Genomic DNA, 23,476 nt, shown 5'->3' on the forward strand with positions numbered 1-23,476 from the left:
GATTGGAAATCAAGGTGGCCCTCGCCTGACCGCGAGGATCGAGCCCTCACAAGATCCACGCCCGGCGCCGGCGAGGTCGAGCCCTCGCCCGATCTCGGGCGAGGCCGGCCTCGCCCGGACGCCGGCGAGGGCGGCCTCGCCTCGAGGCCGGCGACCACTTGGCCGGCTATGGCCGACGGAGGAAGAAAAGAAAAAAAAAAATAAGAAAAGGAAAAGGAAAATAAAAAAACAGAAAAGAAAATAATAAAAAAATTAAAAAGTTAATGTTCGGTGACGGAACATTATTCAATATAAATTGTAATTAAAATGTAAATTGTAATCAAATTTGGGGACAAAAAGACAAGAGAGAAAGAGAGGGCTTGAACTTAATAAATTATCATTAAGCACATTATAATTCGTTACAACGATTTATAAAAAAAAGACACAATTTATATGCCCTAAAATGACCCCAAAACCTAAGCATTCCGTGGGGACCGGAGGTCACATGTCGTCGGATTATATTTCGGTTTCCTAAGCTCTCGCGTCGTGCGGTATGAGAAACAAGGGTTCCCGAAATATTTGCAACCTAATAGTTCTTTTACCCTCAATCGTCACTACTCCGTTCCAAGACGGTACGGTAGTATCTCCGTCGTTAAAGAATTCGGATTCACAATTCCGATCTATCTCTTGTTGCCGTATTGAGCCTCTTCGTCAATCGCAACACAAGCTTGAATCTCCACTGATTTTGGAGATAATCTTGAACGATGTTCGTCCAAAATATTACCTCCAGCACTGAATGCTTGTTCGACCGCAACCGTGGAACAAGGGGTTGAAAAAATCTATTTTGCAATAAGAGAAAGGATTGGATATTGGCTTGCGTGCTCTTCCACCAATCCAAAATTAAAAAATCAGTATCACCTTCGGATTCGCAAACTCAAATAAAACGGTTAGATAAATCTCTAATTCAGAAATATTTCCTATTACTCCCTTTTGTTTTTTTGTCTATGTAATAAAAATTGGTACCCTCTACTAATTTTACTGCATCTTGTCATTTTGTATCTCCGTAGATCGAGAAGATCCAATATCACCTAAATTATATTTAGCATAAAATTCATTATATAATTCTATTACTACATTTTTAACCTCACGTATTATGGTTGTAACATTTATCGCATCATAATGTAAACATTGATAATACGTACGCAAAAAATCATTTAAGCCATCCAATTTGCAACGCGGATAAAAAACACAAGCAACTAAATAAATAATGGGAATTTCCTATAATAATGTAGTCACTTCATTTTCATTGCAACTATAGTATGTTGCAATTCAACATCATTTTCATATTCATCAAAAATTCCGACAATATATATTACACTCTACTAAAAATAAATGTGTAGTAGGATAATAAACACCGGACAAAGTATAAGTTGCATCATTAAAAACCTTTAAAACATCTAAAATTTTTTGGCAAATATCCCACTCTTGTGGGTATAAATTAATCTCGGTATATTATTAGAAATAATGCACATAATAAATCTTTATATGCTTAAAGATTCATTAAGCAAGTGAAAAGTAGAATTCCAACGAGTTGGAACATCTCTTAAATCTTTTTGCTTTTGCCATTTTCTCTACAAAATCTACCCCATTCTTTCATTTTCTTACGGGATGTTTCCATAAAAATTGAATCGCCGTTTTTATTGGTTGAAAAAAATATCAAGAGTTTTCAAACCATCTCACACATAAATTTAAAACATGACAAGCACATCTAATGTGAAAAATTTTCATAAAGCGGGTTTACAAATATTTTCTAAATCGGCAATTGAAGCGGTATTTTTGCAAAGATTATCAAAACCAATTGAAAAAATTTTGTTAAGCAAATAATATTTTTCTAAAATTTGCCTAATTATTCTATAAATATTATTTGCCGATGTTTATCATCGAAAACTCTATATATAACTCTTTTTGAATACTCCACTCGTCATCTATCCAATGACATGTTATGCCCATGTAAGAATGATTTTGCCAATGATCACTCCAAATATCACTACCTATATGCACGCATCCATTAAATTGCATAAAAAGTTTTGTAAATCTTTTCTTCCATTTTTGTAAAGATCTTTAATTACTCGTTTAATTGAATTTCTAGGAACACGTTTTGCTTGCGGAGCACATGCTTTTTGTACAAATTCATTAAAACCAAATCTTTCTCCAAAATTAAATGCTAAATGCTCAACGGAAATAAATTTGCCTAATTCTTCCTTATAAGTTTTTTCATTAAAACGAAATAAAGGGGAAGTGTTAGGATTGACGTACCCGGAAATTTGTTGTTGCCCGATATCGATTCCCGTTTCGGTTGGATGTTTGCTCCTAAGATGTCGTTTAAATGTTCCATATCCTTGTCCACCTGTATATTTATATATTTTCCCATAATATTTACAAATTATATTATACCTTTTTTCACCAATATCAAACCTTTCCATTTTTGTGAAATGATTCTAAATGTCGATGTAAATTCCCGTTCCACTTCCTTTGTTGTAGATATTTCGGCGGGAGGATGAAAACTTTCTTGCGTCGGGACGCGCTCCACATCGGGAAAAATGTTGATTTCATCATCTTGAAAATCTGCATATTCACGAGGATCAAAGAATGATGGGATTCCGTCGCGATATTCTTACCTTTGCCAGTTGGCACTCGACTTCCACTTGCCATTTTTCGAGTGGATTGAGAGAATTGAGCGAATTAAGAAAGAATTGCGTGTATTGAGAAAATTGAGAGAATTTGAGAGAATTTCGACTATTGAGAGAATTTGAGAGAATTTCGACTATTGAGAGAATTTGAGAGAATTATGAGTATTGAGAGAATTTGAGAGAATTTATAAGAAAAAAATGAGAAGAAAATTTAGGATTAAAAAAAAAAGAAAGATAACCGTTGCAATTTTGCAGCGGTTATCTTTTTTTTTAATAGTTTTTTGCCCGTTTGGGCGTTGGTGCCGGCGGCCTTTAGGTGCCCGGCAACGGGCCGCAAGCCCGCAGATAGGGCCCGCGGGGCCTGTACGCTGGGCGCCTGGAGGAGTGGAGGGGTTTTTTTTTTTTTTTTTAAAAACTTTGCCGTTGGTAACGGGCGTTGCTAAGACCAAGGGCCGCCGAGGGGCAAAGAGGGCGGATCTGACTGTAGTCTACCGACTTTGCAGAGTGCGAAGTTTTTTTAAATGAGGGCAACCCTCCCCTAAGCAAGAGCGGATGACGAGCGTCGGTCTCGATAGGTGACCCACTCCTATCTCTACACCTCTTGCACGACTGTACGACGGGAAGAAAAGTGAGAGAAATAAAGAAAGGCTAGAGATTCACGATGCAAAAGAGAGAGGTCCTGGCCGCAGGTATCTTGGAAAATTTCAAATAGAAAAGCCGATTTTTCGAGAGATGATTGAAGGGACAATCCACGATTAAGTAAAGGGTTAATGCTAGGAGTGTTCAAAGAAATCGAGAACTGCCCGGGTCGCCCGAAACTGAACTGGATCCGCCCAGAACTGGCAGTTCCCGTGAGGACCGATCCAATTTCCGGTTCTAATTTACTAGACCCGGTGAGTACCGATCCGATTCCCAGTTCTAGGTGTAGAACCGTCCACTTGGACCGGACCGGTAATATATATAATTTTTTAGAAAAATTTCACCCAAAAAAAAAACAATTTTAGAAAAATGAAAACTAGAAAATCCCTAATTTAATACTCGACTCTCAATTCTCATCAACTCATGGCCGTGCCTTTACCAGTTCATCGCCTCCCTCTCTCACTCTCGGTCATATTCATTTGCGTGAAACTTGATGGGGTCGGTTCCATAGATCCACCCGGGAACCGGACCAGACCAGCGGTCTATGGAACCAAGAGGCGATTCCTAGTTCCAATTTCTCGGAACCGATCCTTAGTGGGCAGTTTCCAGTTCTATGTTGGGAACCGCCCGCCCGGATCACGCTCACCCCTAGTTAATATTATGAAAAATCATAAATTGATATATTTGTGACAAATTTATCTCAAGCTAATTTTTTAATCACAAAAAATCTTAAATTGGAACACATGTGACAATTTTACCATATGTTAGTTTCCATTAATTTTACCATCAAATTTTTGAATTGGATGACACGTGACAGATGACGGGTGTATTAGTTTGGGGTTTTACCTTCTGTCTGTCACAGGTGTAACATTTTGTGATTTTTCGTGATATTAATCAAATTTAACGGACGGTAAATTTGTTATAAATGTACCAGTTTAGAGTTTTTAACGGTCAAAAAATTAGTTTAGGGTAAGTCTGTCATAGGTGTACCAATTTTGGATTTTCGCTAGTTAAAAAATAGTTTTAGGTAAATTTGTCACATATATATCAGTTTGGGATTTTTTGTGATATCAACCCTTAACTGAATCATTACGATACACTAGGCTAAGGCATCACAGAGCAACAATTGACTGAAAATTCAACCAATCGCATCTATCTTACCTTGAGGAAATCTTAATGGAAATGCTATGAATGAAGATCAATTAAGGACTCTTAAGACGCTTGCGAAGATTATGCTCAACGATGATGAAATCCAATGATATAATCATTCGACAAAGAGTCTTGGCCGCAATCGATCGACTCTGATATGAGATAACAACGAGATGGGAAGCTAAGACCAGATGTAGTGGATTTGAGAGCGATCGAAACCGGAACTAATAAGCCGACGGCAAATTATAGAGATCTTCACCGAAAGAGGAACCGCGAATGGGCGTGAGGCGGCAGAGATGGCAAAAGACTTCAATTGGCGATGATTCACCTCCAGCGAACCTCGAGTCAAAAGAATGGGAGCTTCGGGTGAGAGAGAGTCGCGAGGATTCCACATATGATGAGCGATCATATGTGCAAGTTCTGCGTTCATCTGTGGCTTGGGTCTCTGTATATGAGAGGAAGAGTGTGTATCTATATGCATCGGTCGGAGATGGTCGCTGGTGAGGGAAAGAGCCTAGAGCTACTAGCGGTAACGCTCTTGGTGGACTGGAGGTACCCCCGAGGAAGAAGCCTAGGAGAGCAAAGTGTGTGTGCTCGCTTAGTGCCGGGGAGGGTCGATGGTGACCCTGGGCAGCCATAATGAAAAAAAAAGAGGAAAAAAATCAAAAAATAAAAATTCATAAAAATATTATAAAATTTGTCTAGGTCAGCGCCGGTCGTGTCATATGGAACGACTGGCATCCATGTTGGTCAAAATGAACCGAATGGACTCAATTAATAAAAAAATAAAAATTTTAAAATTAAATTGATCCAATTGAAATATTTATAACTGAATCGGTACCAACGGAAGAAATATAAGACTTTTTTGGTACTATCCCCAATGTTATCACATCATAGACATGGAAGCGGGACAGGTTTTGGATGGCGACCTCACTAAAAAGTAGTCCCACAACCCGCCATAATAATTATCGATGATTTTACGATAAATAAATAAATAAAAACTTCAAATGCACCGTCACAACTACTCAATTGAGACTCACGAGTCGTAAATCTCCAATTATGAGACCACAGACAATCCGGTAGGTACGATGCACCCTCACTAACCAGATTGCCCAATTGACATTTCATTATTACTCATTATTACAAGACGCACACCACATTTTCCGCTCCAGACCATAATGTAAGAAACGAAAAGTAAATCAGACAAAACCTGTTGGGTAAATTGTTCGGATGGACGTGCACCATTTCATCCTTGGAGATTTGGCCACTTTCCAAGATAATGGTCTTGAGTTTGTTCAAAGCAAACTGGGCGTTCGTGTAATTTACTCATAATCAATCTGTCCCTCCTTAATAAGAAAAAGAAAATCAATATCTCTTTATAAAGTAAAGTCAATCTTTTCTTAACAAGACCAAGCAAACGCAGATCTCATGCAAGATTCGAATGTTAAAAGAGCTTTTTCCTTTTTCTTCGTGTGGAAAATCTCTTGATCCAAAAATCTTGGTTATAGATTTTGCGTGCATGCGTTTCGCTGCTCATTATTAAAATAGAAGTTTGGTCAACGGCTCATCCGCAAACTCCAATTATTCACAGTAGCTTCCTGCTTTGCCTTTTCCTTATAGAACTGCTTCATTGCCTTTTCCTTATCTTGTCCTCGCTTCTTTCGATTTCAATCCTACCTTTAATGCTGAATTGTATCGTTCCACTTAAAAAAAAAGTTTTAATACAATGAAAAACCCCAAACTGATACATCTATAATAAATTTACTCCAAACTGATTTTTTACCACAAAAACCGGTACATTTGTGATAAGTTTACCTGCCGTTAGTTTCCGTTTAATTTTACCTCCAAATTTCTGAGTCGGATGACACGTGACAGTTGACGAGCATAACAGTTTGGGGTTTTACCCCTCCGTTTGTCACATGTGTATCAATTTGTGATTTTCGTGGTATTAATCCAATTTTACGAAAAGTAAATGTTCACAAGTATATATGTTTAGGGTTTTTTGTGGAATTAATCCAAGATTGAATGTGTAGTAGTAGAGGAAATTTTAATAAACATAAGTTTTCAAAAAAGAATTTATGTATAAAGCCCATGTGAAGCATGATTAGTGTATCATAGGTATTTTTTTTGGGAAAATTCCAAATAAGGACCTGAAGTATCATCATTTTCTCAAATAAGAGTCTGAAGTTGATTTTGTGTCAAATAAGGACCTGAAGTGGCATGTCAGTCTCAAATAAAAGCCTGAAGTGATCATGAGAGTTTCAAATAAGGGCATGACTTCGCCGGTCACTGGATGGTGAAATATTTCGGCCGACGACCGGTGAGGTCAAGGACATTTTCATCCAAAAATAATTTAAAATTTAAATAATGTTATTTTTTTTTTTCTTTTTCCTTTTCTTTCTTTTTTCCTTTTCCTTCTTTTTTCCTTTCTTTTCCTTTTTTCCTTTTCTGATCTTCTCTTTGTTTAGCCGGTGGCCGGTTGCCCGGCCACCGGCGAAGCCCGGGAAGGGCTGGATGAGGGTCGCTCTCGCCGGATTTGGGCGAGGCCACCCTCGAAAGCCATTGGTGAGGGCCGACCTCGCCAGCCACCTGTCGCCCAGGAGAGGCCGGCCCTTGCCTGTAGCTTTGGAGGGTGGCCTCACCAAGTGCGAGGGTCATCTCGCCGAGATCCGGCGAGGCCATCCCTCACCGGTAGCTGGGGAAGCGACCCTCGCCTGTTGCCGGCGAGCCCATGGTCAACGAGGACGGCCTCGCCCAGGCGAGGCCGTCCCTCGCTTGTTGCCGGCGAGGCCACCCTCGTCGAGCCTTCCCCGGGCTTCGCCAATGGCTGGCTGGAAGCACAAAGAGAAACTAGAAAAAGAAAAAAGGAAAAAAAGAAAAGAAAGTAAAAGAATTCAAAAAAGTTAAAAGACGTAAACACCCTCACCATTCAGAAAGTTAAGTCCTTATTTGAAATAGAAATAGCCACTTCAGGCTTTTATTTGACACAAAATTCACTTTAGTCTCTTATTTGAGAAAATGACGACACTGCAGGTCCTTATTTAACGCAAAGTCCACTTTAGATTCTTATTTGAGAAAATGAGGGCACTTCATATCCTTATTTAGAATTTTTCCTTTTTTTTTTTTGGTCGATTATCATAGGTATTCATTACATGTAAAACCTAACATTGAGTTACTTCAATTTTCCTATGCATATGAATGTATGTATGTGTGTATGTATGTATGTACTTGCATAAAACTAAAACGGGGGGCCTAGGATCACTTGCATGGAGGAGGGAAAGGAAAAGAAAAGAACAGAAAATCAGTGGACAACATTTAGAATTCATGTCCTCTGAAAGAATGGGCTGAGCTACACTTGTTCTTGCACTGTCCATGAAGCAATTGTTGGATGTCATATCATCTCACAAATTAGCAAACAAACTAAGTCAAGAATTGTCTCTGAACCAAGCAATTTGGAGATCATTCGATAAACCACAAGTTCAATTCCTAAAACTTGGGACCTTCACCCGTTTTCTCCTCCAAAAACTCTATAAAGTCTCTCTTTCAATGTTCAAACTTCCATAGCTCCCCAAAGTTTTGATCAAAGGAAACCAAAACAAAAACACTTCTCATTAGCTACGAAATCAATAAAAAAATGGTTAACTTCAGTTACATTGCTCTCCTTGTTACTCTCGCGTTCCTTATACAAGCTCTTCCTTCTTCTGCTACTACTCCTCTTCAGGACCTTGATCTTCTTAATCCCCAACATCCGAACTGGGTCAAGGGGGGGTCCGAGGCCTTCTCCATGACCGATGTCTTCAAAGCGCTGTATGCTTTCGGCGAGTCCTTGACAGACACCGGAAACGCGATGTTTATGGGCATGCTCAGGAATGCCCCGAGTGGCTCTCAAGGCGCGTCCGGTTCATCCCCCAGCGGTAACCATCTCTGCGACGGGAAGTTGTTGATAGATTTCGTGTGTGAAGCTCTCGGCCTTCCCCCGGTTCCCGCGATCCAGAATGCTTCCGCGAACTTCACATTTGGTGCGAACTTTGCCGTGGCTGGATCGACCGCCCTCCCGAGCCACTTCTTCACTCAGAATAACTTTCATAGCTGGTTCTTGAACGCCATTCCAAAGGGTATCGAATTGCAAATAGATTGGTTTCACAGGTTCCTACAGGATATGGCAGGCCAAGGAACTAGCCACATAGCCGGAGGAGGAAGCGTAAGCGGAAGTGGAAGCATGACGGGAAGCGGAAGTGGATATGGGAGCGGAAGCATGAGCGGTAAGATTAGCGGAAGCGGAGACGGAAGTGTAAGCGGAAGTGCGGGGGGAAGCGGAAAGATGAGCGGCAGTGGAGACGGAAGAGTGGGTGGAAGCGGAAGCGGAAGTGGAAGCAGCAGCGGAAGCGGAAGCGGAAGCGTGACTGGGACTGGGAGTGGAAGTGGGCATGGAAGCGGAAGCGGAAGCGGAGATATGAGTGGAAGCATGACCGGCAGTGGTGGAGGAAGCGGAAGCGGAGGTGGCAGCGGAAGCGGAGGCGTAAGTGGAAGCGGTGCTGGAGGCGGAGGTGCAAGCATGAGCGGAAGTGGAAGCATAACCGGAAGGGGAGGGGGCAGTGGAAGCGGAAGCGGAAGCATGACCGGTAGCGGTAGTGCAAGCGGAAGTGTGAATGGTAACGTAAGCATCCACATGGAAGGTTCGCTGTTTTGGATCGGAGGGATCGGTTTAAGCGACTACCCTCGCCTGCTCGGCTCGTCCTCCATCTCCAGCCAGTGGTTCAACCAGCACTCTGTTGATCAAGTCTGCAATCTTGTTAAGGTATGCAACACAAACAAAGAACTCAAATTGACTCAAAATGCAGGAACATGAAATCAAGCGATCCCATTCACATACTAATGCATGCAATTATCCAATGCAAACAGGCGACGCTGGAAAACGGCGCACGGTACATCGTCGTTCAAGGCCTGCCTCCATGCGGGTGCTTCCCCGTGTCCCTAGCTTTGACCCCCACCTCTGACCGTGACCACCACGGCTGCTGCGCCAGCGCCAATGCCATGGTGACGGCCCACAACGAGCTGCTCCAGAAGAACCTGGCCAAGCTGCAGCAAACATACAGCTCAGCTTCCATCGTCTACGCTGACTTCTGGAAAGCGTACATGAACATCCTCGAGAACCACGACAAGTACAACTTTGCCGAGCCCTTCAAGGCGTGCTGCGGGGCCGGCAGCGGGGCCCTCAACTTCAACATCCACCACCTGTGTGGCTCGGCCAACACTGCCGCCTGCAGAGACGCCACACAGCACATGATCTGGGACGGGATGCATCTCACGGAGGCCATGAACAAGGAAGTCGCCAACCAGTTCCTCCACCACGGTTGCACTAACCCTCCATTGCAGGACATCATCAAGAAGAAGATGGGATGAGTCTCGAGTTAAATCAATGTTTCACTGCGTTCGTGCATATGGACCTTCGACTCCGAGTGGCTGCGTTAGGTCGCCGAGTTAAGTTCCTCCTTTTTCCTTCGGATTTATCTGTTCGTCGAGTTTTGTTAAATTCTTCTTTCTTAGTTTGGACCTGGGATGCAATTGATCCCATCTATAAGAAATGATTGACTATTTCTAGCATTCAAGTTGGAGGGATGGTTCAACTAGTTGCTTACAGTATCCTTTACATTTCCACGCATGTCATCTCCAGTTACAAGGGTCAGTTTCAGTCGAACACAAGTCAAACGTTCCAAGTCGCATACATATCGATGCGGGCAGAGTAGATATCACAGGTTCACTTAACTTTTAAGTTTCAGAAACAGAGTCAAAGAGGACAAAGTTTGATGGCCAAGTCCGGGAAAATCAAGGCACCCTGTTGATCATTTCCATGAGGAATCTAAAATATGAGGAACTAAAAACAAAAAAGAATAAACAAAATCTGTCATTTTGGAATGATCTTACACTCCAAAGGATTTGACCCCAAAAATAAAAAAAAAAACAGAAGAGAAACAGCTCACAGACTCTCTCCCAAGTCTCACGTAGTGGTCTGAAAGAAGTGGTCCAGAATGAAACTGGTCACAAGCGTCAAATTGGCACCCTTGTAAATGTCAAAAATGGCAAGCCTCTAGAAAAACGCCAAGTGCAGACAAAATCAAAAGACCGGTACCGTTCATTTCTTACATACTAAGTCAAAAGAAAAAATTTAATAGCCTCACATTAATCTCTCCATTGTACAAACACTAGTCCTCCAGACCCAGGCACAGATTGCAGGTCCCAGGAGGCTGTGAAATTTAGATATAGCAAAGCTCACTCTAGCCTACCAGGTACGATACTACTTTGGTTCAAACATTCAAACCAGAATTGTTCCAGTCAATCTGTAAATTGTGAACCAAATATTAATGGCCTGGAATAAACCCGGAACACAGGTCGCTTCCAGTTTTGGAACATGTAATAATAGATCGTGTAATTGCCCAGTCAAGCAAAACTAAGAGTATTAACCAGCCATCCTAGATATCCATGCTATGTCGAACCAGTAGCGACCCGAGATTGACATGGACCACCTTTCGAATATGGCTAACAATTCGGCATTCCCGACAAATCGCCAGGTACATACTACTACTCCATGTAATTCACCATTGTGACCAGAATCCAAGTTCCAGAAATGAAGACTCACAGTATAATCAAATATCTTGCATTTGTGCAGATAAATGTTTTGACAAGTACAATGTGGAACTAATTATTCCATAAATCAGAGAGAACTTTTCTTACCAGACTCTATCTACATCCGACGGTCGGCCTTTCGCTTTTAATCTGTACAGCAGTGGGCATTACTTTGATCATATCAGGTATTCGTAATAAACTAAGAAAAGAGCATCTGGGCTATCCTTTGGCAAGCTATTGATGTAGAGATAGAAACGTAGCAAGTCCTCTTTAGAGACCGTTTCCGCATCAACCACATCTTCATTGCAAGTGAGCACCCATAAATCTTCAGACTTCACTCTTTTCAAGCTTCCACGACAAAAGGGGCAAGACTCGGACTTCACATTCCTGAGATTTGACCAACAATAATAAGAAAACAAATGGACACTTCGAAAAGTGAAAATGAACCGACAACATTGGCGTGGCAGCAGAGGTACTTACCAATTCCGATAGCATTTTATGCACATTGCATGGCAACAATTTGGCAACACCATTTTGGTGCAGGGTTCCAAACAAATCCCGCATTCTTCTTCTCTCTCCAAATCTACATTGGCCAACCTAAAGTCACCTTCCACTTTCTTCTTGCCCACAGGCTCCATAGCCAGATGCTTGCCTTTGACATCATCCAACTCTTCCGTGTCACCATGTAGCCGTCTAAGAGATGGCAATATAACAGCTGCAATTGCATAACAAACAAGGTTCAAAATTCTGGCCAACCGCAATCAGGATTCTTACTCGTTAATCCTCAAATAGAATTAAAGAGAAGTTCTGAGCCATACAGTAGAAGTCCCTTATTGTTGCCTTCCTCCCATGTGTAGATATATTGGGTCTTCCATCACTATAAACCTAGCAAAAGCAACTGGAACACTCAATAAACATGTACAAACAATTAAGCAAGGAGTTATATGTCTATGACAGTTTCGGATTCTTCAAGCTGGTGGAGATACCTTGTATATGAGTATGTGGAAGAGGTCTAAGTATCTGGGTAGCAGACAAGTGCAGGAGCAATCCATCCATTGTAGCAGAAACAAGAAAAGCGGAGCCAAGTGATTGTAGACCAGTTTCATTTGAAGGCGAGCGCCGCCCTTTGCCCTCGGAATCGCAGCGGCCCTGATCACGGAGAACTTCAATTTCAGAACAGAAAAAGAAAAAACCCCGTCGAGCAGATTATTCTCATCCCCCCTCAAAAGTTCATCTCTTTCCACAGCTCCGCGAGTGGCAAGACAGACTAATTTTCCCTAACTTCAAGGCAGCAAATTACACTGCGAATGATCAAACAATACTGCTAGACCAGATAGGTCAACAAATTCATGTCGGGGATTAGCTCTTTAACTCGTTTCGCTTAGAACACTTGATGAAAAAGACCGAATATTACAGCCCAAAAGCGCCAATTTCACCAACAATCTCTCACTCTCTCTCTCTCTCAGTTTGGAGAAAGTTTCCAGTTACTGTTCGTGGGTTCCATAATTATCGCGCGTAGAATCAGGAAGAAAGCTGTTGACAACACACAAAAGCAACAATGACCCCAGGACATAGAAACCGAAGGAGCTACATAGAAGGGGGAAAATAAGGAAAAATTTTACAGGTAAAAGCAGAACAAACGCACCTCAGAAAAACAGTAACGGGAACGAAAATCAGTAAATTTTGGGAACTCACAGAGCGTTAGCGTGTTGTATATCAGCCTCTAACACTTTCAGCGAGTCCTGGTATGAAGACGACCTGGCCAGCTGGTAATACACCATCTCCATCTCCCCTCTCCCTCTCCCTCCCTCCCTCTCTCTCTCTCTCTCTCTTCAATAACAAGGGAAACAGAGCAGCAGAAGAAAACCCTTCGACAGAACAGCACAGGAAAAAGACGGACAAGGGCAAGAAGAAGATGGGTCTGGCGAAACAGGGGAAACAGGGCAGGAGAAGGAAAACCCTCGACAGGACAGGACAGAACAGAACAGGAAAAAAGGATTGACGAGAGCAAGAAGGAGAAGAAGATGGCCTGGTGATATTGGGGACCTAATCTCCAACAAGGACAAGCGGAAAAAAAGGATTTTATTCTCCTCCCCCTCTCTCTCTCTCTCTCCAGCTTTCTATCCAACCTTTCGCTGAAGTGGGGCTGCTCTGATTGCGACTGTTTTTCGTTCTTGGTGGCTTCTCCTTTTCCCACGGAGGGTCAGAAAGAGAGAATGCCAAGGGCCCTCTTTTCTTCCTGTGAGAATTCTCGCGTTTGCTTCTATGGCGATGGAGGTGGTGGTGGTGGTGGTGGTGGTGATGCTGATGATGATGATGATGGAAGGAGATTGTGCCTTGCTTTGGTTTAGTTGCCCCTTCATCAATCCTCTGTTTTATTATTATATGTTTGATGGGGATAAAGAAATTGTCTCTGCGTTTTGCTTTTGGATTCCTCCTCTGCTTTGGAAGGAAAAAAATGGGTCAAAACTGCACCTAATCCTTCCTTCCTTCCAATTACTTTACTAATAAAAATGCCCCATCAAACCCCATAATCAATCTTGATGCCTCCATTATTTTATTCAGGTCGCCAGGGCACGCCTTTCGTAATATTTAATTCACTTGATTCGATACATAAACATGCAATTTCATTCGCTCAGCTAACAGCTATCTTATGATTTCGAACCATTCATTAGAAGCGACTCGGAAGTATAGCGATAGAAAGCTAGCTATGCTGAAAAATAAGATGTCGATTCGAAAGGAAAGAGAGATCGTTCGGACCCTGTTGAGGGGCGAAAAAAATCGAATACCGTGATCGGTCAATCGAGATTATAATGTAGGTGGACTTGACATGCAATAACATTAAAGAAGCCTCATTTCTTTTTTGCCCCTTCCTCCAACAACTCTCTTTGATCAAATCGATTCTGGTCGTATAGTATTTATGTCCCGGTTGTTTACCCAACTAATCCCCCCACGGCCCCTTCCAGCCGGGGCGCACATCCATCATTGCCACTCAATTGGCTAAATTCCTTCTCACTTTTCCAAAATAATAATAACAATAGTAATGGAATAGAGAAAATCTCGAGAATCACCTCGTCTTTTTTTATTTTTTTTTTCACTCATCTCCTCTACGTACAACTGCGTTAATTACCCATGGAGATCGAATCCCGAATCCGATACTCTCCAGCTCCATCCCTCAATTTATTTACCAGCAGGGCCCCAATGCCTGTTGGCCGATCGTTATGTACGGAGCGCCATAAAATCATATTTTTTTTTCCGGGAAAATAACCATGCCCCCCGCGATCGAATTGGTCGGATATTTTCCCGGATAAAAAAAAAAGGCACGAAAAATGAATGAATTTTTTTTTTTTTTTTTGGTTGAAGGGATTGAGTGGGATGGGGACCCGTTGGGTGCAGAGTGGGTCATAGTGTGGGTACGCTCCTCCTCCTCCTCCTCCTCATCCTCATCCTCCTCGTCCTCCATGATGATCAGGACGAGAGCGTCATCCAAATATAATGAAAATGATGACGAAAGTGGGTCGCGCACTTTGGATGGATGGTGCGGCCTCGAGACAACCTGAAAGATGGGTGGGGGTGGGGGGTGGGGCTGGGCTTGTCGATTTTTCCCCCGGCATCATCGAACCGCTCCTATAGCCATAATTTGATGGCTGACCCCTTTTCTTCTCATTTTTTTACCCCTTTTTTTTTTATTTTTAAAATTTTTTTCCTTTCTGGGTCTAGGGTCCTCGTTCCATTAGAAATTGGGCGTGGTCCGCACATTGGAACCTGACCAAGAAACCGACCCGATGGCGTGATTGCGGTCACCCAGAGGCCTGCAAGGGGAAAAATTATTACGCAAGTCCTGAACTCGTTATATAAAAATTCAGTTCTAAACTTTTCAATCTGGCAAATTGAGTCGTAAATATCTTGTCAATTTAGTCATTCCGGCCAGTTTTGATCAGAAATCGCTAATGTGAATGCTGGACATTCTATGTGGTACAATCGACGTTGCTCTCGACAAAGGTTGAATCCAAGACTGTAAAGAGACGGATAGACTCTTTTGTCATTTGAGCGCGCGCCTTATTAGTAAACACTCTATATTAAAAAATCACGATTATAGACTTGATTTTGACACCACTTAAATTTAGGCAAAACTCTAATGACATCTCATGCCTCATTTTCCTCATTGGATACGTTCTTGTCAGGTTTTGTATTCTCTTGTACTTGTCCCGTACTTCTTTTCCTTTTTCTCTCTATTTTTCCTTCTCTATTGCTTCACCTTTTACTCATTTTTTTTTTTTATAATCGAGGTGTCAGCGCGGCCGGCGAGCTAGGGCTCAAACCAGCAGTAATGGCCGACTAGTCCTCGAGGGGGACTAGCGCAGTATCCCACCGCCACGACCCCCCACTTAAATCACCGATGGGCGAATTTGAACTCAGGACCTCTCGTGAAAGGAACTGAGCGCAAACCAACGCGGCCACCGATGGGTGGGTACCTTTTACTCATACTTCTTAACTAATTTTGTCAAAAAGCGCTTTTGGAGCATTTGATAATGGGGATAATGACACAAATAGTCCATGAACTTTGACCCAATGTGTAATTTGATCTCTGAACTTTTAATTTGTTCAATGTAATCCCTAAACTTTAGGCGAGTATTCAATGTGGTCCTTGAACTTTTAATTTGTTCAACGTCATCCGTGAACTTTTGGTACATGTTCTATTCAGTCCCTAAACTATATGAAAATGTTCAATGCAGTCCTTCCCATTTATTCAAGTTCAGGGACTGAATTAAACATGTACCAAAAGTTCAGATATGACATTGAATAAATTAAAAATTCAGGAACCATATTGCACATTGGGTTAAAGTTTAGGGACTATATTGAACAAATTAAAAGTTCAAGGATCAAATTGCATATTATGTCAAAGTTCAGGGACTATTTGTATCATTTTCTCCTAATAATAATATGATCATATGATAAAGCAAACTACTTAACAATTAAACACGAAAAAAACTAATAAGCAATTTATCGAACACGTGACGTGCGTTTAACAAAAGAGTTAAGGGATGCACAAAAACTCCGCCGATTTATAGTGGTTTGGCTCCAGGTCGGTGTCTACTCCAGTCCTTGAATCCGCTTGGGAGTTGCGCCCATTCCACTCGTCGAATGCTGATACAAGAGTTGGTTGTTCATGGAGCAAATTCTCCTTTACAACTTGGCCACAACCGTTTAATAGCTCTCTTACACTTGAATCTCTCGTTAAAAATGTGTGCACTCGATGATTTTCTTTCCAAAGAGTATACAAGAGGGAAAGGGATCGATAGTGCAACAATCTGTCATGATCGGCCAAGCCTAAGACGCTAAGGAGTCTTAGTCATAGAGATACAAGCTTAATTAGACGTTAATCACGCTTAAAACGGCTAATTTTTTGACCATTACGCCTTCCGGACGCTAGCCTGAGGACCGCCGGTCCCAAAAAAATGCCCTAAAGGATGTCGGTTTTCATGCAAGGCGCCTTCCACCAAACCTGTGTGTTTGGTCATCCAATTTTGCGGTTTAGGAACCTCGCGAGAACCCTTGCTTTAAACACAAGTAGCAATAAATACAATTAAACATAATTGCAGATGATTTTGAGATCATCAAAAGTAATTCGAGGTCGACAATATGCACAGTCAATATTTTGGAAATTAGTTACTTCGTTCTTGAGAGTTTTTAACTAGCGCTCGAGGAGCACTTGAGACCTTTTCTTAATTAATAATATGTAATGTAATTAACCCATGTCGGAAAGTTAACTTTGTCAATGTTCTGGGGGACCCATGTTCTTTCCTTTCTTGAAAATTTCCATTCTTTTCTCCTTTTCCTCTCCTTTTCCCCAATTTCTCTTCACTTTCCATTAACTACCTCAGAATCAAATATATTTTTGATGTTAATTTCATTTATACAAAAAGAAAAATTTTGTGTAGGTAAGTTTTTATTTTGAAAGTGTATTTTTTTTTGTTTTTCATAATCAGAAACGTAATTTGGTTATCTCTATCTCTAGTTTTAAATTAGTCAAATGTTTTTAATTAATTAGACTTTTGCTTACGTATGCTTAACAACAATGTTACTGTTGGGAATTAAGAAATATGAGCATCTTTCATTGTAATGTTCTCAAAAAATAAATCCGTTCCTCTTGTTTATTTTAAAATATATTTTAAAAGTACCAAGCAATAAAATAACATAAGAAATATTATTAGAAGTTAGACATGACAAATATTGTTTAATAAAAATAATGTATTACTATTAAGTGTAACTAAATTGTATTGAAAATTGTTTAAATAAAGTGAAAACACTTTAAATCATTTTGTTATTTGTAAACGGAAACAAAAATAAACATAACCAAACGACACCCTAGTTTGCCATGAACATGGCTTATTGTCTTTTTTTCCTTTTAACATGTTTGTAAATTATTTGTCTTGCTAGTAAAAGTGAATCGCCAAATGTGTAAGCAATCTTAGTTTTAGAATAAAAACTCTTTGAGATAGCTATATTTAATATGAAAACACCACAAATTTTTTAAATATATATAATTTTAGCATAGAAGGACATTAAATACTTTTTTTTCTAAAACTTTAACAAATTGGCATAATTCCAAAAAAAAAAGCTCCAACTTTATCTTGAATGACAAATCTGTCATGAACTTATTTTTGTCTAATAAAAAATCACTAATTTTTACTCGAGTCCTAAATCCGCTCGAACAGTTTGAAAATTTTACATCACGGAGTCGATTTGGGATTCGAGCAAAATTAATGCTTTTATTGAGATAAAAAAAGTTCGAAAAAGAATTATCGCTTAAGGCCGTGTTCGTTTGCGGAAAAATATTTTCCGGAAAACATTTTCCGCGTTTGGGGCGGAAAATGTTTTCGTGAGAAAACATTTTCCTTCCCACACCCAAATCCTTCATTGTTTTGAGGAAAATGATTTCCTTTTTCACAAAGAGGAAATCATTTTCCCAAATTGAAGGCAAAATTGCTCATGGGAGGAAAATGTTTTCCGGAAGAGGAAGTTGATTGCCGTCACCGCTGCCGCCCGCGATTGCGGCCAAATTCGCGCCGCCGGCTGCCCTTTTTTTATGCGGCCGCTGACTCGCCGCGCCGGCGCCCCGCCACGGCCGGAAAAATATTTTCCAAACTTTTCATATTGGTCGCGAACACCGGAAAATTATGTTCGGAAAATATTTTCAGAAAATAACTTCGAAAATATTTTCCAAAAGGAGAATATTTTCCAACGAACGGAGCTAAGATAAAGTTGATGCTTTTTTCTTTGGAATTAGCCCTTAAAATCAAAGCAATTATTCTTAAGGTAGGTGGGAAAAGCTAAAAGCAAAAAGTTGGGGGCTTTAAATATGTCTGTTTTTTTTTCTCCAAATAAATCAAGTTGCATGGCTTCCAATGTTACATCACAGCCGAATGTAGAGGTGGGATTTCATATCATATTGAGGCTTTCAGCTGGAGAGAAAACCAACGACTTTTGACTGTTGACCTGTTCAACCCAAAGCTAGTTTTGACCGTTGACCTGAGATGATATGCCGGTCACCATTGCTGATCTGGGTCAAGAAATTCTTGTTCTGTGAGTTTATGGGTAGAGGGGAAAAGTGCTGAATAAGTCCTAAACTTTTTGGGGTAGTGTTAATTTAATCCTAAACCTATTTTCGGTGGTAATTGAGTCCTAAACCTTTTACTATAGTGCCAATTCAGTCCTTTTGACCGGATTTTGCTGACGTGGACGTCGGTCGGTCGGCGACCGGTCACCGGCGCTGACGTGGATAAAATTTAATAATATTTTAATATTTTTTTGAATTTTTTTTTCTTCTCCCTCTTCCTTTAGCCGCTCGCCGGAGCGGCGACCGGCTGGAGGCCAGAGGCCGGCGAGGTCAACATCGCCGGCCCGGGCGAGCCATGCCGGCCACTAGCGAGGCTCGACCTCCTCGCCGGATCGACAAGGTCCGGCCTCGCCCGGCCCATGGCGAGGCTCGAACTCCCTAGCGAGACGCCTCGCCGAGGCCGGCGAGGCTCGCCGACCCTCGCTGCGACCTCGCGACCTCCGGGCGAGGGCTCGGGCGAGCCTCGGCGACGGGCCGGGCGAGGCCCGACCTCGGGCTGGGCGAGGTCGACCCTCGCCCGGCCATGGCGAGGGCCAGGCGAGCCTCGCCAGTGGCCGGCATGGCTCGCCCGAGGCCGGCGACGTCGACCTCACCGGCCTCTGGCCTCCGGCCGGTTGCCGCTCCGGCGAGCGGTTGAAGGAAGAGGGAGAAGAAAAAAAATTCAAAAAAATATTAAAATATTATTAAATTTTGTCCACGTCAGTGCTGGTGATCGGTTGCCGGCTGGCCGACGTCCACGTCAGCAAAATCCGGCCAAAAGGACTGAATTAGCACTATATCAAAAGGTTTAGGACTCAATTGGCACCAAAAATAGGTTTATGACTAAATTGGCATCACCCCAAAAGGTTTAGGACTTATTCAGCACTTTTCCCCTGGATAGAGTGATCATGGGGCGACAGGTCAAACTGACCTAATTCAGCAAATATTGGAGCTTGACTTAGATGGGCTTTTTTCTGCATGCTTCTGGAAGCTAAATGGCTTATAAATGTTGTTAAGAAGTTAATGGAGGAAAGGTATAATGAGAAAGGTATACATGCATGCATGCATGAGAGAGAAGGCAATCCCTTTCTTTGCTTGCAGTGTGACTCTGCAAAATGTTTCTTGTTTGAGTGCAAAGCAATCTGTGTTAGCTGCCCATCTGATATAATTGTCTTGCATAATTCCTAAACATGACAGACCAAGGCCATCCAGGAAAAATCAAACCTTTATCGGCTTCAAAGTTCAAATTGTCTCCCTCTTTTTGTCTCATTTTTTTCACTGCACCCACAATTCATAAAAAGGAGGGAAGCGAGAAATGTGGCAAAAGAGGCCATGTAAATCGTCCTTCAGTGAGTCTGTGAAAGCTCTTGAAGCCGACATACAACATGCAAATAGCATGTAAGTTCTAACCCAAACTTTAGGCCCCTGATCCAATGGTTTATATGCATGTTCTTGGGCATGATGCAAGGCATTGAGTAATTGATTTCTTGGCAACCTTTTCGATGAAGATACAGAAAGTTTTAAGCGTGTTTCATGGTCTTCTTATTTTTCTATTCTTGCCTGTTATTTATGTGTTTGTTCATGTCAGCTGTCGTAGATAAAAAGGTAGGGTCACAAGGAATTGTAAGGTTGATGAGACTGCACTTTTCATTGCATAAATTATCCAAATGGCATTGTTAGTGGACTGGACAAGTTCCTTGGTGGTGTCATAAATTAAGAAAATCATCTCACTGCTTTTCCCTTGTCAATCCCAAAATCTTGTTTCCGAATTTATTTCCTCTCGAGAAAACTTGAACTAAATACTCTCTATTCATGCGGTCTGTTATCTGGTAAACGAAATTGCCCTTTTGTCCCCCTCACTGCTTCTCTCTCATGATCCTCCTGAGAAGAAACCGATGATTTCTGCAGTGCAGCTGTCCTGCCGAGAAACGATTGTGGCAATCGTATTCAAATGAGGTTGTCCTACAGTCCGTTTGCACAGTACTTCCTCTTCCTGATGGAGTGGATGGACTATAGCTGCACCGATACCATCCCAACTTACTTAGGCCTCCTTAACGTACTTGTGAACAAGGTAAAATTCAGACTTTTCCTTCACCTTGTATTCGGTTTTGTTCACCAACTTATGGTTCTCTGTCCTCCCTTGAAATATCCAGGGATGTCTCGATGGCATGCCCCAGATGTCCACAGAAGAAAAGAAGGCCTCTCTCAGGGAATTCTATGGTCTTTCTAATGAAATCCATTTTCCCCGATAAAAATAAATATTCAGATTTGTGATTTGAAGATTAATTAACTGAACAAAGTAGTAATAATTTTCTTGCAGCTATTATATACCCTTCATTGAAGCAACTCGAAGGGGAGCTTGCCAGAATTGGAAGTATCAATAAGGCAATCCCGGAGACAATAGAAGGCAAGAGGGAGTTCTGCAATAGAGAACTGGAGAGAGACGACGAATGCGGGATATGCATGGAAAGTCATGCGAATACGGTATTGCCTGATTGCGGGCATTCCATGTGCATTAGCTGCTACAATAACTGGTACTTGTCCCTTTTTGCTTTTGTGTGATTTCTAACAGATTGGCAACATGTGTTGTGGTTCCTGAAAAAAGAAGAAGAAGACACTGCATGTCTGATCCGCGTTTAAATTCTCAGGAATGCGCGAGCTGGTTCTTGCCCTTTTTGCCGAGGCAGCTTGAGTGGAGTTACCTCTACTGATTTGTGGGTTCTTATGAGTAAAAGTGACGTGGTTGACGCGTTTACTCTTGCCATGGAGAACCTAAGTTGTTTCTACCTTTATATTGAGAGTCTATGTGTAATAATGCCAGCACCACATATCCTTCTAGATTACATGATCTGACCTTGAGAAGGGCTTGTTTTGACTTTTGTCGTCCCTACAAACAAGAATTCGAGGAGCTCTAGCTTGTATATAGTGTTGCAAGTGAACCAAGCTAACACGAGGAATGGAAGAACAGCCCTTTTGCCGTCCCTACAAACAAGAATGCGAGGAGCCCTTGTATATAGTGTTGCATGTGAACCAAGAAAAAGTTTCCATTTCAAACCTTCGTTTTAACTTATGTTCTTGCTCACACAATTTACATGCCATCGAGAATCTTGAATGTTTTCATGGTTCCTCTTACTCTGCATCAGTGCTTCGAGCACTTCGAAGGAGGCATCGTCTGAAGTTTTCAACATTAAAAAGCTAAGTCTGGCAATGCCAATTATAAAGCCAACTCTTGCAATGCAGGCTGAGAGGTTTCAGAAGCACTCATGGAATTTACAATCCTCAACCGTCCATGTACGCCGGCACTCAAACGATATGCTTGTTCTGAGTTTATGTTTAGATTACATCCTAGAATAAATCAGAACTAGAAACGAACAGGTGATAAAGCAAGCAAGACAACAATTTCGATGGTTTTTGGATTGGTAGTTGGTGCATGTTGCCAAAAGTGCTCAACAATTTAATCCTTGTAAGTCCTGGTTGACTGATGCTACTCATGGTTTGAACTTGAATTTATCTTTCAAGAATTGACCTCTGTTACCTTTCACATGATCTCCACACTACTAGTTTAGAGTTGGTAATATAAAGGGTAAGGGGCATCTTACATGAAATGATTGGGTTTCTGGTGAAAACAGGTATGGACTGAAAAGCTAGTTTGGCTTTGACCGTTTCTTAGTGATTTGGTTCAACTCCAATATTAAAATCTGACAATTGGACCGGTTAAGCAATCATATTCTCCGGACTAATCTATGCATCACAGTGGTGGGAAATTGTTTTGGGGTAAGAGAACACCCCAAAACCTTCCAGGCAAAAAAGCAAAGGGGGAAAAAATCACAATTTTTTTTGAATTATACCTACCGTGGCACATTTACTCTGAGCTTTTTTTGTGATATCAAAAACCCCAAATTATACCCATCATGACACATTTACTATAAAAAAACCCAAAACTTGTACTTATTTGACACATGTACCCTCTCTCAAAGTTCCGTTAAATGATTTTTCAGCCCAAAACAATGTCGTTTTTATTTCACTTAAGTCACGTGGGTGCGTCAACACTGTTTGCTTTATGATGTCCATGTAAGCAGATTTTTAACAGTTCTCATTTATGGAACTTTGACGAAGGTAAATATGTCACACTGGTACAAGTTTGGGATTTTTGGTATCACAAAAAAGAGTTTAGGGTAAATGTATTACAATAGACATAATTTAGGGTTTTTAGTGGCTTTTGCTCAAAGAAAAATTGATTGCTTTGCAAAATTTATTTTTAAACAACATATCATATTTATGCCTAAGCTTAGTTTGGATAGCCACTAACTTAGTGACAAATATAGGCTTTGGCATATTCTCAGGACAAATAGGCTCTTTGCATGAGTGAGCATCTTCATGGGGAGGAATTAGAAGAAAAAGCTGGAAAAACCATAAATTCTTGGAAAGCTTTTTCAAAAAATAAAAATAAGGAGAAAGAATAAAGGGCAAATACCACAAAAAATTCCAAACAAAAAACTTAAACTTGCCCACTGTGATATAAATATCCCTAACTTTTTTTGTGTCACAAAAAAACACAAACTCATACATGTGTGATATATATACTCTATTACAGTTCCATTTTGAGTGTTCAGGGTTTTTAATGATAAAAAAAGTTTGGGGTATTTATATCATAGTGGGCAAGTTTAGGATTTTTAGTGACATAAAAAAAAATGTTTGGGGGTATTTGTGCCACGACGAGCATAGTTTAGACTTTTTTGTGGTATTAACTCAAGAATAAAACAGGTAAAGAAACAACAGGGTGAAGCATCATGGG

The 23,476-nt window shown here is 41.2% G+C and overlaps 3 protein-coding genes across 3 annotated transcripts; 2 read left to right on the forward strand and 1 right to left on the reverse strand.

The window, feature by feature from the left end:
• Positions 1–9,011: 9,011 nt before the first annotated feature.
• LOC115680103 (GDSL esterase/lipase At3g48460-like) lies at positions 9,012–10,058 on the forward strand. The gene is made up of 2 exons (XM_056312806.1): positions 9,012–9,255; positions 9,360–10,058. The coding sequence occupies exons 1-2, from the start codon at positions 9,013–9,015 to the stop codon at positions 9,858–9,860; spliced, it is 744 nt and encodes a 247-aa protein (XP_056168781.1). The 5' UTR covers position 9,012; the 3' UTR covers positions 9,861–10,058.
• Positions 10,059–11,031: 973 nt separating this feature from the next.
• Positions 11,032–13,386, reverse strand: LOC115680298 (E3 ubiquitin-protein ligase AIRP2-like). The gene is made up of 5 exons (XM_030604099.2): positions 12,777–13,386; positions 12,068–12,230; positions 11,900–11,966; positions 11,562–11,796; positions 11,032–11,468 (listed from the first exon to the last, which is right to left on the reverse strand). Exons 1-5 carry the CDS (start codon positions 12,866–12,868, stop codon positions 11,258–11,260), a joined length of 768 nt encoding a protein of 255 aa, XP_030459959.1. The 5' UTR covers positions 12,869–13,386; the 3' UTR covers positions 11,032–11,257.
• A 6,507-nt stretch (positions 13,387–19,893) lies between these two features.
• Positions 19,894–21,801, forward strand: LOC115680288 (E3 ubiquitin-protein ligase AIRP2-like). Its single transcript, XM_030604086.2, has 5 exons — positions 19,894–20,079; positions 20,590–20,752; positions 20,835–20,901; positions 21,002–21,215; positions 21,330–21,801. The coding sequence occupies exons 1-5, from the start codon at positions 19,997–19,999 to the stop codon at positions 21,532–21,534; spliced, it is 732 nt and encodes a 243-aa protein (XP_030459946.1). The 5' UTR covers positions 19,894–19,996; the 3' UTR covers positions 21,535–21,801.
• Positions 21,802–23,476: the final 1,675 nt, after the last annotated feature.

Source organism: Syzygium oleosum, unplaced genomic scaffold (genome assembly GCF_021117445.2).
Source record: "Syzygium oleosum isolate NSW1041296 unplaced genomic scaffold, Sole_v2.1 Sole_v2.06, whole genome shotgun sequence".
NCBI classification, from domain to species: domain Eukaryota; kingdom Viridiplantae; phylum Streptophyta; class Magnoliopsida; order Myrtales; family Myrtaceae; genus Syzygium; species Syzygium oleosum.

Coding starts and splice junctions, on each gene's coding strand:
- LOC115680298 (XM_030604099.2), bottom strand. CDS start 12,868: ATGGAGATGGTGTATTACCAGCTGGCCAGGTCGTCTTCATACCAGGAC. Junction 12,231..12,776: donor ATACAACACGCTAACGCTCT/GTGAGTTCCCAA, acceptor CTCCGTGATCAG/GGCCGCTGCGATTCCGAGGG. Junction 11,797..11,899: donor AACAATAAGGGACTTCTACT/GTATGGCTCAGA, acceptor ATGCAATTGCAG/CTGTTATATTGCCATCTCTT.
- LOC115680288 (XM_030604086.2), top strand. CDS start 19,997: ATGTGGCAAAAGAGGCCATGTAAATCGTCCTTCAGTGAGTCTGTGAAA. Junction 20,902..21,001: donor CTCTCTCAGGGAATTCTATG/GTCTTTCTAATG, acceptor ATTTTCTTGCAG/CTATTATATACCCTTCATTG. Junction 21,216..21,329: donor ATTAGCTGCTACAATAACTG/GTACTTGTCCCT, acceptor TTAAATTCTCAG/GAATGCGCGAGCTGGTTCTT.
- LOC115680103 (XM_056312806.1), top strand. CDS start 9,013: ATGAGCGGAAGTGGAAGCATAACCGGAAGGGGAGGGGGCAGTGGAAGC. Junction 9,256..9,359: donor AAGTCTGCAATCTTGTTAAG/GTATGCAACACA, acceptor CAATGCAAACAG/GCGACGCTGGAAAACGGCGC.